Source organism: Ipomoea nil, unplaced genomic scaffold, assembly GCF_001879475.1.
Source record: "Ipomoea nil cultivar Tokyo-kokei standard unplaced genomic scaffold, Asagao_1.1 scaffold1074, whole genome shotgun sequence".
Taxonomy (NCBI): domain Eukaryota; kingdom Viridiplantae; phylum Streptophyta; class Magnoliopsida; order Solanales; family Convolvulaceae; genus Ipomoea; species Ipomoea nil.
The window spans coordinates 2,189,636-2,207,231 of NW_017617502.1; the positions used below are offsets into that span (position 1 = coordinate 2,189,636).

General features: G+C 38.3%; 2 protein-coding genes across 3 annotated transcripts; one reads left to right on the top strand and one right to left on the bottom strand.

Annotated features, from left to right (window-relative positions):
• Nucleotides 1-2,592: 2,592 nt before the first annotated feature.
• LOC109182626 (mitochondrial import receptor subunit TOM9-2) lies at nucleotides 2,593-2,916 on the bottom strand. The gene has a single exon (XM_019332775.1). It carries the CDS (start codon nucleotides 2,914-2,916, stop codon nucleotides 2,593-2,595), a length of 324 nt encoding a protein of 107 aa, XP_019188320.1.
• A 9,587-nt stretch (nucleotides 2,917-12,503) lies between these two features.
• On the top strand, nucleotides 12,504-16,351 carry LOC109182528 (putative G3BP-like protein). Of its 2 annotated transcripts, none has more exons than XM_019332667.1 (10): nucleotides 12,504-12,701; nucleotides 12,828-12,916; nucleotides 13,021-13,155; nucleotides 13,601-13,901; nucleotides 14,716-14,984; nucleotides 15,263-15,434; nucleotides 15,581-15,702; nucleotides 15,784-15,849; nucleotides 15,952-16,039; nucleotides 16,122-16,351. In XM_019332667.1, exons 2-10 carry the CDS (start codon nucleotides 12,878-12,880, stop codon nucleotides 16,175-16,177), a joined length of 1,248 nt encoding a protein of 415 aa, XP_019188212.1. In that variant the 5' UTR covers nucleotides 12,504-12,701; nucleotides 12,828-12,877; the 3' UTR covers nucleotides 16,178-16,351. The 2 variants fall into 2 exon arrangements, with proteins under 2 accessions (XP_019188212.1, XP_019188211.1); XM_019332666.1 differs by having other exon boundaries at nucleotides 12,504-12,692.
• Nucleotides 16,352-17,596: the final 1,245 nt, after the last annotated feature.

Here is a 17,596-nt window from a genome sequence, read left to right on the forward strand (position 1 = left end):
ATGTTCATTCTGGGCATTGATTATGCAAACCTCCCCATGAGTCTATGAGAACCAATTTGGTGAATTAAAAACATATCTGTAGATAAGATTAGTTAAGAAATTAAAAATGCATGTGAACATATGGAGCATTATGATGTGTACATATTAAGTATAATGCTCCATATCCATACACATGTTTTTAATTTTCCAAAAATTGTGGACAGTTACGATTAAACACAAAGGCATCAAAGAAATCCGCCTAATTCGAATGTCAAATCTCCTAAAATCACGCTTAAAGAGTAAATCAATCCAACCAAAAACACCCTCTCCCGTCTAAATAAAGATAGAGTCTAAATTTTCCTCTCATTCTACACCTACCCATTGTAAGTCACACTAGTAGGTCAAAATGCTCATCACCAATTGTGCAAATACATACTTTAGCGACTAGCGTCTATTTGATAAATATTGAAAACTTAAAAATTTACAATAATTATAAAATTAACCACATTTTTTTTCTAAAAAAAACCTTCAACCATTGATAAACTTGGGGTTACAATCAGTTCTCACTTGTCACCTACTATGAAAATGCACAAATACAGAGCCAACAGTGCACAAAATATTTCAAAGAGTTAATTTCTTTTTTGGTGCTAAATTTATAGATGTCATTTCACTTTTAGTCATTTTTAATTTTAAAAAAAAAAATTCTAGTTGGTCCTAGCATTGTTGTAACATGACCATTTTTTATCCTTCATCAACAAATCTGTTTAAATGTCGTTAAACATAAGGACGTTTCAATATATTCAGCTCCTCTTTGTTCTAAGAATTAATTCATTTGTTGGTCATAGCATTATTGTGACACAACTTATAAGCCTATTTTTTGTCCTAGCATTATTGTTACATGAGCATTTTTCATCCCCTGTCAACAAATCTGTTTAAATGACGTTAAACATAAGAGCATTTCAGCCTACCATCTTCTCAGCTATTCTTTGTTCTAATAAATCCTCAACCTTACTTGCTTAATTCTTTCATAAACCCCACTCAAAATAAACAAATTATGTATGGTAATCCTTTCATAAACCACTCAAAATAAACAGATACTCAGATACAGCGTATTTGACATACACATACTGAATAGGTTTCCACAGTTCCACTTTGCTAAATGCAAAAGAAAAGAAAAACAAGATGGACAAAAAAAATGAGGAAAGGGAAATGGCCACAGAACAAGTGAAGGAGTCTAGCTCCTAGCTCCCTATTCATCACTAAAGTGTTGCAGGTTTACTCCCACTTTCTACTTCATTTTTTACTCCTTGGTGAGGTGTCATCATTGGATTGATTTAAATAACAAAATGGGTCAATGTTTTTATTCATTCACTTTTATTTACCCAATAAAATTTGTACTCGTAACGGGAGTTACACTCCATGGGAGTACATATATCACTTTCCAAGTAACAATCAACATAGCTACAAAAGACAACATTACCTAATTCCATAATATGAAGAGGAGAAATGTATGGATAGTTGGAAAAAAACAAAACCATTCCATAAGCACTTTAGCAACCCGGGATAACACAATTCTAGAGTCATGTAGTAAACAGAGATGATGGATGGATGCAATGATTCAAGAAAATAGGAACTTTTGGATCCACAAAATCATTATAATGATAAGATTATGATGTGATCTTGTAGGGTCACCCTAAAAAATTACACAAATGAATGGATAAACATGAGAGCCAACTATGCAGTTAACAGAACTATAATTCAAAGTCCAAACTCAAAAGAATGGTTCCCTGATACAACTACAGTGAGGAAGCAATTCTATAAAATCACAAAATATACCAAGTGTTGGTATGGAGTGGTAAATGAAAGGCCACTCACTACTGAAACTCAATCAAAATTACAGCATGCCATACAGATTTTGCCTCTTGCTGCCCACACAGGCTTAATTCAATGGTTTAGTAAGTAGTATTTGAGAGAAGAGACCAAGATTCGAACCTTAATAGCGGCAGTGTTGAAAATTATGCCCAAAGTGGGCAGATCCATGTACACACCGGCATTTAGCCCTGTCCGTTGAACCATTGAGTCACCGTGGTTTACATCCTTCCAAATATTCTGTCTGTCTGGCCGGCCGGGGTGTGGCCCTTGGGGTTGGAGATTTAACCTTTTGGGAGAAGATTTTGCCTCTTGCTAGCCATGGTTCTTCCCAATTTCCCATACAAGTAACTACTTGCACACCTGTAAGAACACTATCTTCAAACTAGTTCAATGGTTGCACTACTGTTTCAGTGTTTGTTTCAATCATATTAATTCGTTAAGAAGACTACATAGAGCTTCACCTAACATTCATAATCCTAACATTAAGGTATCCAAATAGAATCCAACCAAGATTACTTCTTTTCTAACAAAAAAGGGGGAGAAATGCAAACTTTTGCAATAACTGATATAGAAATCCGACTGATTGTTAACATTATAAATTAGCTGAGAAGAAGTAAGCATAACTTCAAAAATTCTATCAAGTCTAATTATTCCGCAATTCCACATAAAATAGAACCCTAATGCTACAAATTGACCACCACGAGATCATAAACAAAGTTGGAAAACGGAAATCGCGACTCATCACTTGGGTGCAGCGATTCCGGGAGGAGGGGTACCGAGCAAGCTAGCCTGTTGCATCTCGAGCTCGTTAAGTTGGGCCTCGCGGTCCATCTCGATGATGAGAGGTACGACGAGGATAAGGAAGGTGGTGCCGGCAATCCAGGCGGCCTTTCCGGTGCTCTTGAGGAGCTTTTTGCCCACGTCAGCGGCCTCCGAAGCGGCTCGCTTGCCGCGGTACACTATCGGCGATTGATTCAAGGATGACGAAACCCTAGACAAAATTCCTTTGCTGCCTCCGCTGCCTGGCCGCTCCGGCAACGAAACTCCGCCTCTCTTGGACGACATCGTGAAAGTACACAGACGAGAATGCGATGCGCTCAGCACAGACAAGAGAGGGGAAACTGATTCCAAGCGGTAAGGACTCTCGGAGTCAGAACTCGGGTCCTGTACTCAGATTCTACTAAAATGGAGTCGGAGTAGTATATTTGCACAAGTGCCCCTTACAGTATTCTATTTTACAAACTTCACCAAACAAAAACGGAGTCCCAGTGCAATTTTTGGTGAAAATTAGAGAGCCATCTAAATCACAAAATTTGATTAATTGTTTTTTTTTTAATTGAAATATTACACTTAATTTTTTTCGAATGTTATCGACTCTATTACATTGTAGTATCTGTTCAAACGTACTTTCTCAAACTATTAAAGCACAAAGAATCAACAACGCTACCTATTGAAGCAACCCTCATTGAAGCCCGATCTCATTACCTCCCATATAGGAGAGGTCACCACATGTCATCTTAGCACAATGTGCTTGGATATTACAGTTAATTAATAGTTAGTGATTTTTAATAATTTTGATTATTGATTAATTTGATTTGATGAGAGTAAAGATAGAAAGTTGGAAATTCTTATTTCTTTCGTTGAAATTTCAACAATAGTTAACCGACCGAAAGCTTGGTCAAAAAATTGGACGGCACGCATGACCAAATGTGATACAAATTACATAGCCATGCATTTATTTTAAAAACTAGTTTTTTTACGCGCATTGCGCGATTGAGATAATGCCCAATATTTTTTATATATATAAATAAGTACTATAAAATATATCAATGCAAGATTATATTAGAGTTGTTCATGCATAGATAATTAAATGTTGAATTTGTGCATTTAAATAGGTAATTCTAAGTTTACAAATGCAAGATAATATAGTTAAGATTAATTATAATTGTCAATAAAATAAATGTATGCGTATGGTTGAAACCAAATACGGGAAATAAGGGAGAGCAAATAAAAATTAGGGCATAAAATATTAAATATATACTAATATTGAAGGGCTAACTGCTGATGGCTAAACAAGGACATTGCAAGATAGTTTCCCACTTCAATTTGTTGTGTGATTTGAATACTTTTTTGTCAATAAATCCCCCAAGTAGTTAATATGATTGGTTTAATTATACTTTTTTTAAAAAAAAATTTATAAAAATTATTATTATTATTATTATTATTATTATTATTATTATTACTATTATGAAATATATGTATACCCTTAGGTCATTTTACATGTTAATCTAAACGGCTAATTTTTTCAAATATCTTTTTACCAACCGTTGATATAATTCGCTAACGTTAACCGCTAACTGTTGATTATCAAACAAGAAAATTGCGATGTAGTTTCACTTCAATTTGTTGTGTGATTTGAATACTCTCTTTGTCAACAAATCTCTCAAGTAGTTAATATGACTGGCTTTATTAATTATGTTTTTTTTTTTAATTTTTAATTTTTTCATGGTATTAATAAAATACTTGGTAAATAAATATATAGCATTATTTTGTATTATAACTTTGATATTTAATTAAAAAATAGTGCACAAAAAAAATAATAGACAATGTAGTGAATATAATTAATTGATTAATTTGAATGTAAAGAATTTTTACATTGAAAAAAAATAAAGACAATATAACTAATGAAATTATTTCTCTTATTTAATTTATTGATAATGAATAAATTTTTTTGAATAAAGACATAGTACACACATAATTGTAAATTAAAGAAATGCATATGTATTATTTTTTGTTGTAGGTACTAAATTATTAATTTTAATTTAATAAGAGTAAAATAGAGTACTAACTATGGCAACTTTAATTTGATTGGGATGTGGTTTGAACCTGAGACCTTTCTTATTAAAATCAATGAGTAAGTTAACGGTGAACTAACAGAAACTAACGGAAAAGAGAATATTTAACGAAAAATTTAACAGATAATCATATTCATTAAGGATAAATTAGGAAATCTCAAGGAAAAATTAAAATCTGATCAATCTGAACCATTCATTTGATTAAAAAACTTGACCACCATTTTTTTTACCCATTATAGGCCTAACTCTCTTGGGCTCTTATTAGTATAGTAGATAGTAGATATTAATTGTTAAGAACCTAATATGATACAAATTGTATAGTTATGCACTTAGTTTGAAAATATTAATTGTCAAAAATCATATTTAATACACGTACGTTACTCAATGAATTAAAAGTAAAATTCTTTCATCAATTCAGGTATTCCTAACTCAAAATGGTTACACTAAAGTTTTAAGTCATATAAATTTCTAATAGTGTTGTTGAATTAATTTATGTGGCAAATCTTGAATTCTTATTACACACAGATTTTTGGTATTTTGGTATTTTGGCAATCCGTTGGGAGAGATTCCAAAGCAGGATATTTAATCAAAAATCTACTAGGTAATAAAATATAAAATATAGAAGTTAATTCCAGTAATACTCCATTGGCTATTGTCATTTATCAATTTTTTTTTTTTTGAGAAAAACAGCTTATTGCATTAAATCATTAGCCAGGCAGCTAATCAAAAAATCGGGTGGTACATCAAACCATTCCCCGCAACCTGCCACAGAAAAGGCCTTCCTAGCAACAGTGTGGGCGGCACAATTCGCAGATCGCCTAACACAACCGAATTGGACATCTCCAATCGTAGATGCCAATTCTCTAATATCATCTACTAAAAAACCATAAGCCGAACTAAAAGGGCTAGCAAAAATTGCATGAAAAACTAGCTGTGAATCTATCTCTACCACAACATCACCCATGCCTGTATCCTTTAGCCAACTTAAAGCTTCTCTCAGACTCATTGCCTCGGCCTCCTCAACAGTGTATGATCCAGGAACCCGCACGTTTTTAGCTGCCAGGAAAGCACCATCCTCACCACGCAAAACCCACCCAAACCCCATTGCGTTTGCCAAATGATTTAACGCGGCATCGGAGTTCAGCTTCAACTTACCAACTGGTGGTGGCATCCAACGAGAAACATTGGCAGTAATAGGGCCATACGTATGGGTAGCCTCTTGAGCCTGCCTCCAGTTCTCCCAAAAACCCAAAGTCCTCCGCAACATCACGTTTATGTCAAATGCAATACCACTCCATACATTATCATTTCTACTAGTCCAAATGCCCCAACACGCCATCACGAATTTCGCCAACAAATCACCACATAGCTGCTCAATATTTGCGAAAAACCAGTCCGAAGCATTATACTCATGCGCCAAGCCAATGACCGGAATCCCCAGCAAAGTCCACACCCTCCCCACCTCAGTGCATGTAACAAAAATATGGCATGCACTCTCACTTTCCCTATTACACATATGGCAAAGAAGATCACAATGAATACGCTTCATATTTAGAGCATCTCGTGTTGGCAAATATGAACTGGCAAGCTGCAAACAGAAAAGCGGAACCTTTGGAGGCACATCAAAGTTCCAAATACGTGTCCAGGGACGATGGTCCAGTACTACACGAGTTAGCCGTTTATAACAAGACTTAACTGTATAGGCCCCTTTTTGGTCCCAATACCAATACCAAGAATCACGTGGGCTACGCAAACTTACAGGTATATTCATAATCAAAGACACATCACCGGTATTAAAGATGTTAGCAATTTTATTTATATCCCATCCTGTACCTTGATGGTTGAACAAAGTTGCTACCGTGGCCATTGACACCTCTTCCGTAAGTGCAGTTGTTACATATGGGTTTTCTTCATTCGGCAGCCAAGCATGCTGCCCAATCAAAGTGTCTTGGCCATTCCCAACACTACGGCGACAGCCCTCACGCACCACATCCTTCACTGCCAACAGCCCCCTCCAAATGTATGATGGGTTAGAGCCTTCACTTGCATCAAAATAAGCACACCTGGGGTAATAGCGCGCCTTGTAAACACGCGCTACAAGAGAATGCGGCCGAGTAACCAGACGCCAAGCTTGTTTGCCCAACAACGCAAGGTTCATCTCGTGTAGTTTCCTGAATCCCAAACCCCCCACCATCCTGGGCATCGCCAAACCACCCCAAGCACGCCACCGAATACCTTTCCCGGAACCCACAGAGCCCGTCCACCAATACTCTGACATTAAAGTCTCAATGTCCTTACACAAGCCAGCCGGTAACAGAAATACCATCATAGCATATGATGGCATTGCTTGTATAACATTCTTCAAAAGCACCTCCCGACCTGCCCGGGACAGGAACTTCGAATTCCAGCTGCGGACCCTTGTCAATATCCGCTCTTTCAAATAACCCAAAATCTCCTTCTTTCTTCTACCCACCAACGAAGGGAGGCCCAAATATTTGCCAGACGTATTACCCTCCGCCACCCCTAGGATCTGAACCACCTCATCCCTAACTGGCTGTGATACATTGGCACTGAAACAAATCACAGATTTGTCATGATTTATTTTCTGTCCAGAAGCTTTCGAATATGTATCTAAAATGTACCTCATTTGATGGTTCTCCTGGGCATTTGCACGCAAAAATAAAAAACAGTCGTCCGCGAACAACAGATGTGATATCGCGGGCGCCCCTCTTGCAACCCGTGCTCCGTGCAACCTGCCTTGGGACATGTATTTATAAATTATCACACTCAGACCCTCAACAACAAGCAGAAATAAATACGGCGATAGCGGGTCCCCTTGTCTCAAACCACGGCCCGGAATTAACGGCCCTAACTCACGCTGTTCATGCAAAATGTGATATCGGACCGCACTAACAGACTCCAGTAACACATCAACCCATCTCCTGGCAAAACCCATTTTGACCAGAACTGCCTCTAAGAAATCCCACTGGACCCGGTCATACGCCTTACTCATATCCACCTTCAATGCAGCAACCCCTTCCTTCCCCTGTGTTTTCCGTTTCAAATAATGATGCACCTCATATGCTAGCATCACATTATCCGTTATCAGGCGCCCCGGCACAAACGCACTCTGCGACCCCGAGACAAGAGAATCTAGCAATGACTTCATACGGTTCGCACATACTTTCGTAGCAATTTTGTACACCACATTGCAAAGTGCAATTGGTCTCAAATTCGCCATCGACTCTGGACATGGCTTTTTCGGCACCAACACAATGAAAGTGTCACTCGCCTTCTCAGGTAGTTTGGCCGTTTCAATGAACCCCCGGCAAAACATCGTTACATCCGTGCCAACAATGTCCCAATAATGCTGAAAAAATCCCGGCCCTAAACCATCCGGCCCCGGGGACTTATCTGGATGCATTTGGAATACCGCTTTCCGGACTTCCTCCTCACTTACCGATCTTAACAGTTTAGCATTATCCAAAGCAGAGACCCGGGCTGTAATACTCTCAATAACCTCCTGCATATCCCCATTATCGGCTTTAAACAAATTGTCAAAATAATTTAACATGACATGTCCAACAGATTCCTCCCCCTGTACCCAATTACCCGAGCCATCCCTAAGCCTCTTCACCTTGTTTTTACGCCTCCTGGTCTTTACAGAGTTATGGAAGAACTTGCTATTTAAATCCCCACCCTTATACCAATGTTCCTTAGCACGTTGCTTCCAGAAGAGGTGTTGTTGCTCCAACAGCCTCAACAATTCATTCTCAGCTCTAGCATACCTCATGAGCCCTTCCGCATCTACCCGGTCCCGCAAAGCACCCATGGCCGCCTTGTAAGTCTCAATACGCCGCAAAAAGTCCTTATTATAATTCCTCCCCCACTGCCATATATCATGCCCGCACCATTGCAGCTTAGTTAAGACATCCCTTCCCACTGCATCCTCCCAGGATTTAACAACAATTTCCCGACACCGGTCCTCCCTGAGCCACATATTGTCAAACAGGAAACGTCTACGCTTGACTGCATTTTCCACAACAACCGGAGTCAACAAAGGGGGAAGATGATCAGAATAAGGACATACCAATGAGGTGGCTGTCGCTCCCTCAAACAGCTCCTGCCATGTTGGGGAAACAAAAATTCTGTCTAACTTCTCTTGAACCATGTTCGGGCGTCCACGTGAACGAGTCCAGGTCAACTGGGGACCATCAAAAGGCATTTCCCGGAGCCCACAGTCTGCAATCGTTTCTCGGAAACCATTTATCTGCCACGGCGGATGCGGTGCACGACCCCTTTTATCAGCCTGATGCAAAAGGTCGTTGTAATCTCCCATGATTACCCATGGCAACAAGCTCTCACCCGCCAATCGGCGCAACATTCGCCAGGCTTCTCTCCGCCTATTCCCCTCCGGATATCCATAGTAACCAGTAAACCGCCAGGTTGGCACGTCTACATCCAGAGAGATAGTAGTATCTATATGATTGCTAGAATATGTTATTATCTGGAGTTGCACTATGCTCGACCAAAGCATTGCCAACCCTCCACTGTGACCATTTGCATCAACACAAAACATATTTGTGTACCCCAACTGCACTCGAACTTCCTCCATTCTCGCACTAGTCGCAAAAGTCTCAATAAAAAAAACCACATGTGGCCTCTTCGTACGGACTAGGTCCGCCAGTACCCGAATTGCCGTTTGGTTGCCAAGCCCCCGGCAATTCCAGCTGAGGATACTCATGTCTCCCGGCGGGGCTGCTCTGCAACACCCGCCGTTGGTCATTTTTTGTCACTGCAACCTCACAATCCATCTGAACAGCGTCGTCAACACGCCTCCTTTTCGGATCAGCCACCATCATGACTGGAGCCGTACCCGTAGAAGTGTTATTCACTCCTAAGCCTCGGCTTCCACCACACTCCCCCGTTTTGGGTTTTTCCACCTCCATCCCCGGTGCCCGCCACAATCTACGCTCAGCATCAACTTCGGGAGCAACCCACCGTTGGCCTACACTCGGCGCAGTCCTTCTTGCGCCTGCCCGTAACCACGCGCCAAACGGCTTCCCATTGGATAGGTCCACCCCGTGAACGACTTTCGGGCATACCCTGTCCCCATGACCGATCACGCCACAAACAAAACAGAACGTAGGGAGCCTCTCATACCGGAAGTCCACAAACGCCCACACCCCGTCGTCCTTCTTCAGCTTCATCTGTTTCTTCAACGGCCGTGTTACATCAATGGTCACACGCACCCTGAAGTATGTACGCATGGTACCATCAAAATTCCGATCATCCGCCATAACCAATGGTCCCATGAAGGCGCCAATCGCCGAGACCACCACAGCAGAGCGAAAGCCTACCGGCAAAGAGTGAATCTGGACCCAAAAATCTGCATGGTCCAATGTTATAGTTTCCGGGTCTTCACCCGGCAAAACCCTCCTCATAACGAACAGTGTTTGCTCATAACTCCAGGGGCCATCAGCAAGGATCCGCGTGAGATCAGCCTCATGATAAAAACGGATCAGGTAGCGCTGTGATTGAATCTGCCGCATTGTTACCCCCATCGCTGGCTGCCAGATCGCAGCCATCGTGTCCTGGAAGAAGCCAAATTTGATCAATCTTGTCGTCACCAGTCTGCCTACTGCGTAATACTCTCCTTCTCGCTCACCATCAACAGTAGGTACACTTGGCAATTGTACCGTAACCTCCTCATCATCAACATCAGCAAGTGTTAGATTCGCACACATATTCGGTAAAACATCATGATTATCATATTCCATAATGAAAACCCTAGAGTCATTTATCAATTTTTTTCATTCGATTTTAATTGAACCATAAATGGTTCATTGATTATTGATCTTTACCAATTTTCGCCATCGACTTTCAATTTAATCATAAGTTGTCATTTGACTATTGATTTTTTTTTTTTTTTTAAGTTGGTCATCTAGTTAAATATCATTTTCATAAACATTGTTTAAGGATAATAACGTACAAAATTTAGTTCTTCACAATGATGAACTCAATGTATTAAGTTTATGAACTCAATTTGTCCATCTCAATAACGAGCAAATTTTTACAGTATTATTCTTAAATGGATATTTAACTAAAAGATCAAATTTGTAACAAAATCAATAGTTAAGGGGCCATTTATGGTCATATTAAAAGTCAAATGATAAAAATTGGTAAATATCAATAGTTAATGGACTATTTTTGGAATTAACTCAAAAATAAAATATTCTTCCAACAAAGGCTGAACCCCAACCCTAAGGGCCCCCGACACCCCGGCCCGACAGAGCATTTGGGAGGATGTAAATCATGGTGACTCAACTGAACATGAACCATAGAGGCTAGACCGGTGCTCACTGCGCACAAGGAGCCCCCCTCACTTTGAGAGGTTGCTCCCACACTGCCGCTGGTGAGACTCGATCCCTGGTCATTCTTCCAAAGTTTCACCTCTATGACCAGTTGAGCTACCCATGCGAGCAAAAATAAAATATTAGCATGCTTGATGCTTGGGAGTATTATCAATTATTATATCATGTATCAGAGTTCACCTTACATTGTTGACCTTTACTAAAAATTTATGTATCTATAATTAATATATTATGTATATTCAGTTAATAAATTATATGTCTATAAATAAATTAAAGACACATAATATGTTAACTAAATGCACATAAAATATTAACTGTAGACAAATAATATACAAAATGTGCGATGAACAGATACTACAATCTAATAGAGTTAGTAGTATTCAAACAAAAAATATACAAAATGTGCATGTAGTTAACATATTATGTGTCTTGAATTTATTTCTATTAGATAAAATGGTCAAATATACCCATAAACATTACCTAATAAGTCAATTAAACCCCTAAATTTAAAAAAGTTCAATTACACCCTTAAACATGTCATATTGAGACAATTATGTCTAATTTATCGATAACCAACAAGTTACTGGTAAATTATTGAGGTTGACCACCGTTAATTAGTGTTGACCAGAGCTAAAACTTAAAAAAAAATTACCGACAAAATTTTTTCCGGTCGTCTTCTCCAGGCGAAGACGATCGGTGTGGTTGTCTTCTCCAGGCGAAGACGACCTGACTGGTCGTCTTCTCCACTGGAGAGGACGACCAAATCTGGTTGCCTTCTCCATTGGAGAGGACGACTATATGTCGACTTCTCCAATGGAGAAGGCAAATGCTGGTCACCTTCACCAGCAGATGGCGATCAGATGACAGATGGCCGTCACCGGAATAAAAAAGACATGCAATTGCAGGTCATTTACTTGTTCTTGGACATGATTGCCTCAATATGACATATTTAAGGGTGTAATTGAACTTTTTAAAGTTTAGGGGCCTAATTGACTTATCATGTAATGTTTAGACGTGTATTTTGCCCATTTTCTCTTTCTATTAATTACAAATACATAATTTGAATGTTATGCCCGCATGAGTAGCTCAACTGGTCATAGAGGTCAAGTTTGGAAAGTATAATCAGGGCATGTTCAATTGAATTACCATGACTTACATCCTCTTAGATGTTTTGTCAGAGAAGGATATGGAGGCCCTTAAGGTTGGGGTTCAACTTTTTGGAAAGTATAATCCAAATGTTATTTTAAATTAAAGTGTACAATGCACAGTGGACCCTAGTAAAATTTGAGGAGAGTTATTACCTTTCAAATTTTGGATTAAATTCATGTAATAAATTTTTGGTGTAAATCCACCATACTTTACTATTTTAGAGCATTTGAAACGGTGTTATATTCATATTATTATTCTCCACCTTTAATTTTTAAATAGCCCACTGAAAACTGAAAAGCGCTCCTCTCTGTCAAACAGACAGATCTACCGATACCAATCTTTGTGTCCAGTGTCGATTACTGCGATCTCCCTGGAACTGGATGAACCTTCTCGTTCTATACATACATAAACTCATATCTCTCAATAAGCTTTGTATTTTCTCTCTCTAAATCATCCTCATAAAGTAATCACAGTAAGCTGACCGTTTTTTTTTTACGTAGTATTTTATTTTTATTTCTTTTGAAGAGCAATCGATTACAGTGATTTATGATTTGTGGAGTTCAATCATCTTGATCTGGGGTTTTTTTTTGGGGGATAGGATAAAAGTTGGAGAAAGGGCGCTGGGAAGGATTTGCTGAGAGTGAGAGAATGGCGAGCTCATACTCTGCTCCAATCAGTGCCTCTCAGGTCGGGAAAATCAACAATTTGAATTCATTTTCGCCTCTTTTTGATTTTGATTTTGTTGATCAAATTGAGTTTACGCTCTTTTTTGTTGTTGTTTTTTTTAATAGGTGGGTTCATACTTCGTGCAACAATATTATCATGTACTTCAGTACCAACCGGATTTCGTTCATCAGTTTTACACCGATGCCAGCTCTATTGTTAGAGTTGACGGGGATTCCAGTGAGTCTGCTTCCGCTCTCGTGGTGAGCTCCTTTGCAAATTTAACATTTTGAATCCGATTACTCGTGGTTAATAGTGCTTACTTATTGGATTGGCACGTAAAATATTTGATATATATATATATATATATATATATATATATATATATATATATATGTATCCAATTTCATGAAATGTATATCTGTAAGATTTTTCTTTTTCCAGAATACTGCCTTTTGATAGTGTAGTTGCTATTTCAGTATTTCTTATATCCATGCATAATTGCAAATCAGAAAATGCTGCGAAGCTCATATTTCTAAATGCATGGACCTTAGGATTATAGACAACTAATGTAAGAGCAGTATTCTCAATCATGGCCCTTTTGAGAATATGCACCCAAATGTATGTGGCTATACTCAATCATGTCCTTTTTTGCATGTCAATCTTAATTTTGATGTATGTTTTTGTTTTCTTCCTCCCTCGGTGCAGCATATCGATTCACTTATCTTGTCGATCAGTTTCTGTGGAATCAAGATCAAGACAATAAATTCTCTTGAATCTTGGAATGAGGGTGTTCTTGTGGTGGTTTCTGGCTCCGTGAAGCCCAAGGATTCCTGCAGGTGGAGGAGTTTTGTTCAGACTTTCTTTCTTGCTCCTCAGGAGAAGGGTTACTTTGTTCTAAATGATGTCTTCCATTTTGGCGATGAGGAGGTGAATGATCAACCGCAGCCACTTGAAGTTCCAGAAAACAATTTTGATGCTCTACAAACTGCCCCTAGTCTGGCAACAGGTAGTTTTTACCACCTGCAGTTAAAACATCATCACTATCTTCTTTTGACATCTCCAGGAGTAAGTCCTCTCCCCTATTCATATGAGAACTTGATGTGAGAGAAGAAATCTTTTTTGTCTTTGGTTGCAATATCAGCTTCTTGTACTCTTTCTGGTTGCAGGCATATTCTTTGGGTAGTATTTTTGTCCAACAGAAATTTATTTTTCTAAAATAAAAAAGAGTTTATTCTACTATTGATCCATTTACTATAATGGTATTTCCACCTATGCTGCTTGAATTTGATTTTTTTCCCACTTTCAGAGCCTGAGTTTAAAAATGGTCCACCTTTGATCCTTTGACTTTAAAAACCATTCTATATTTAGTCCAAAATGTTTGAAATACCCCCACTTTTTGAAAATTTCATCAAACTTCACCATACAACATGTGAGGGAATTTTGGACTAAAAGCGGAACGATTGAGGAAGTCAGTGTTAGAAGTGTAAAAATCAAAGTTGAGCACTATAGGTGGAAATGTCAGTACAGTTGGGGACCAAAAGTGGAATAGAGTCAATATTTCTCACTTGTTGCTCCATCTTCACTGGGTTTCAGTGTGCATCTCTCTCTTCACTTAAAGTAAAACCATATCTAAGGATATTTATAGTGCCCATGGAACAATTACAATCTTTTAGGGGTGTTCTCTTACTAAATGCCAAAGTGGTTTTTTCTTTGCTCATTCTTGATGTGACCTTTTGAAAGTTTTAAATGGCCTTTTCATTAAAAAAAGATGCTTAGGCTGTGCTTCTGTTATTGACTAGCATTACTAATTCCTTTTGCAGCCTCAGACTATGGTTTAGAGGAAGAGGCAAGGGAATATGTGAGCTCAGTGAGCCTAGAAGGTAATGGTGATGCTGATGACTACAGTTATACAGAGCTCCAGCATGAGCTACAGCACGAGCATATCTCTGAGGCAGAAACAAAACAGGAAGAGACTCCTTTGGAAGAGCCATCGGTTTTGCCTCAAATTGCAGTGGAAACCTCAGAGGAACCTGAACCTTCTATTCAAGAACCTGTTAGAGAGCCCTCAAAGCTTAGTTACGCTTCCATAGTATGCATCTCATACAGCTGCATCTTCTCAATTTGATTTTGTCTTCATCTCATGAGTAACTTATAAATGTTGCATTATTTATCATTTGAGCCTGCAAACTATCCACTCCTGTGGACCTAAAATGTAACACCTATGTCCACATAATTGGCTTTGATCACATCTTGTGCTATCTATATGCTTGGAAGGGACTAATATCCTTTATATATTTGAAATTTTACTGTTTGTATTGTTCCTTGATATATACTAATTTGATTTTTATATTTCTTGGTGATTTGAAGTTGCTAGCGCCTAAAGGAAAGCCTGCACCGTCTGTCAGTATCCAGCCAAGCTTTGCCAAGAGCACACCACCTCCTCCTTCAGAACAGAAGCCTGCCCAGCAGTCAGATGCTGCCTTACATACTTTGTTGGAAACGAGCCCTGAACTGGCAGATGAAGTCTCCTCTCAAGAAGGTGAAGACTGTGATCTCATTCTTATTATGGTGTTCTAGATGTGACTTTGTAGTAACTTGTGAATTAACTTTGCCTATTCTGTAATTGAGTATGCTTGTTCATACATTGCTCAGCTAGTATGTTTTAAAGAATCATTTGACTGTCAGGCGAATCAATGTCTGTCTACGTGAGGAATTTGCCTTCAACTATATCAACTCTAGATATAATGCAAGAGTTTAAAAGCTTTGGAAGGATCAAGCAAGATGGAGTATTCTTAAGAAATCGAAAGGTTAGTTTATTTTCTTATTGTAAAACATGCGTCAAAGTTAGCTAGCTCCTTTGAGATACATGAATTGGTATTGATGGACAGGAAGTTGGTGTGTGCTATGCGTTTGTTGAGTTTGAAGATATCCAGAGTGTTAAGAATGCGATCAAGGTTTGTACTGTACCTCATTAACTCATGCTTCCCGCAAGTATAAAAATTATGGCGATGGCAATGTGCATCGGAACTGATGTGGTGTCCTTTGGTCTAAGTAAGGCATCTCCGGTACAAATAGGTGGAAGGCAAGTGTACATCGAGGAGAGGAGAGGAGGAAGCAGCAGTAGCACTTTACGTGGAGGCGGGAGTAAGTGTCTCAAACTTCTGCCCGCTTTTCTTGCTTCTCATTCTTGTATCTGTTCTAATATAGTAGGAGCTGTTTTGATCAGGAATAACGGGAAGAGGCAGAGGAGGAGGTCGTTCTGGGGTTCGGAGAAACTCATAAACTTGTAATCATCCTAGGGAGTTTGATGGATGATATAGCTATTAGCTACCAAGCTTCCTTCTTGTCCATTTTTCATTATGGTCAGTTGAGTTTGATTTGTCATGGATTCTGATTCATTCAAGTTTGAATGCTTTTTGTCATGAGGAAAAAGATGCATAAATTTTTCTGCCACAATGTCTGAAAGCAGCATGCATAAGATACAGGGCAGGTAGACCACTAACATACATGTTCATTTTTAGTATATTGAATGGTCATTTTTAGTATACTCCACCTAGAGAGGAATTTCGTTTGTCAACTTGCACATTCAGGGTGTGTTTGGTTCATGGGTTTACTCATTAGGAATGAGAATCAAAATCATAGTTAGTATTTGGTTGACAACTTTTTAAAACACAACTATGGGTTTTGATTACCCCTCAAATTCAAAATTTATTCCCTAATTAAAAAGGGTATCATTCCATCTTATTGGTAATCTAATTTTTTAAGTTTGAATTAATACTTTTAGATTTTTGTTTTGATTTTTGTTTATATTGATGCTTTGGATGCCATTATATTAGAATCAATTGCCTTGATTTTTTATTTTTGTATTTTTAATGGCCCGTTTGGTTCACGGAATAGGCCGGGAATGGCATAGCATTCCCAGTAATAGGCATATTCCTTTGTTTGGTAACCATTTCTATTACTAGGAATATTATTCCTGGTAATAGCCTATTACCTCAAATAAGGTAATAGCTATTACTAGGGGCCCCCCTGGTATTAGCCTATTACTGAACCCTCAGTAATAGATTTTAGAATTTATTTTCTTTTTTACCCTTTTCTTTAACCTAATTTTTTTATCCTATATATAAATTTATCCTATTTCACCACCGTCGTTAGGGGTGTTCAATCGGTTAACCGAACCGAATTAATCGAAGTTTTTTTTTCTTTAACCATTAACCGAACCGAAGTTTGCTCTACCGAATTCACCGAACCGAAATTTTTTTTCGATTAATCAGTCGGTTAACCGATTAACTGAACTTTTTAAAGTTAAAATTTAAAATTCTAAAAATAACACCTAAAATAATAAATTCAATTAAAATAAAATACATATCATAATAAATTCATAACAAAATATAAAAAACATGAATTATAATCTCCAAACATCCATAACTTCAAATTAGTATTTATATTTATATTATTATTTATATATTAATTAAAAACTTCGGTTAACTGTTCGGTTAATTCGGTTAACCGACCTTTCGAACCGAATTAACCGTTAATCGAAGTTTTAAAATTCCTTTAACCATTAACCGAATCGAAAAAGTTCGGTTCGAAAACGGTTAACCGAACTTTGTCAGTTCGGTTCGAAAACGGTTAACCGAACTTTGTCAGTTCGGTCGGTTAATCGAAAATTATCTGAAGTTTGCACACCCCTAACCGTCG

Coding starts and splice junctions, on each gene's coding strand:
- LOC109182626 (XM_019332775.1), bottom strand. CDS start 2,916: ATGTCGTCCAAGAGAGGCGGAGTTTCGTTGCCGGAGCGGCCAGGCAGC.
- LOC109182528 (XM_019332667.1), top strand. CDS start 12,878: ATGGCGAGCTCATACTCTGCTCCAATCAGTGCCTCTCAG. Junction 12,917..13,020: donor CTCCAATCAGTGCCTCTCAG/GTCGGGAAAATC, acceptor TTTTTTTAATAG/GTGGGTTCATACTTCGTGCA. Junction 16,040..16,121: donor CACTTTACGTGGAGGCGGGA/GTAAGTGTCTCA, acceptor TGTTTTGATCAG/GAATAACGGGAAGAGGCAGA.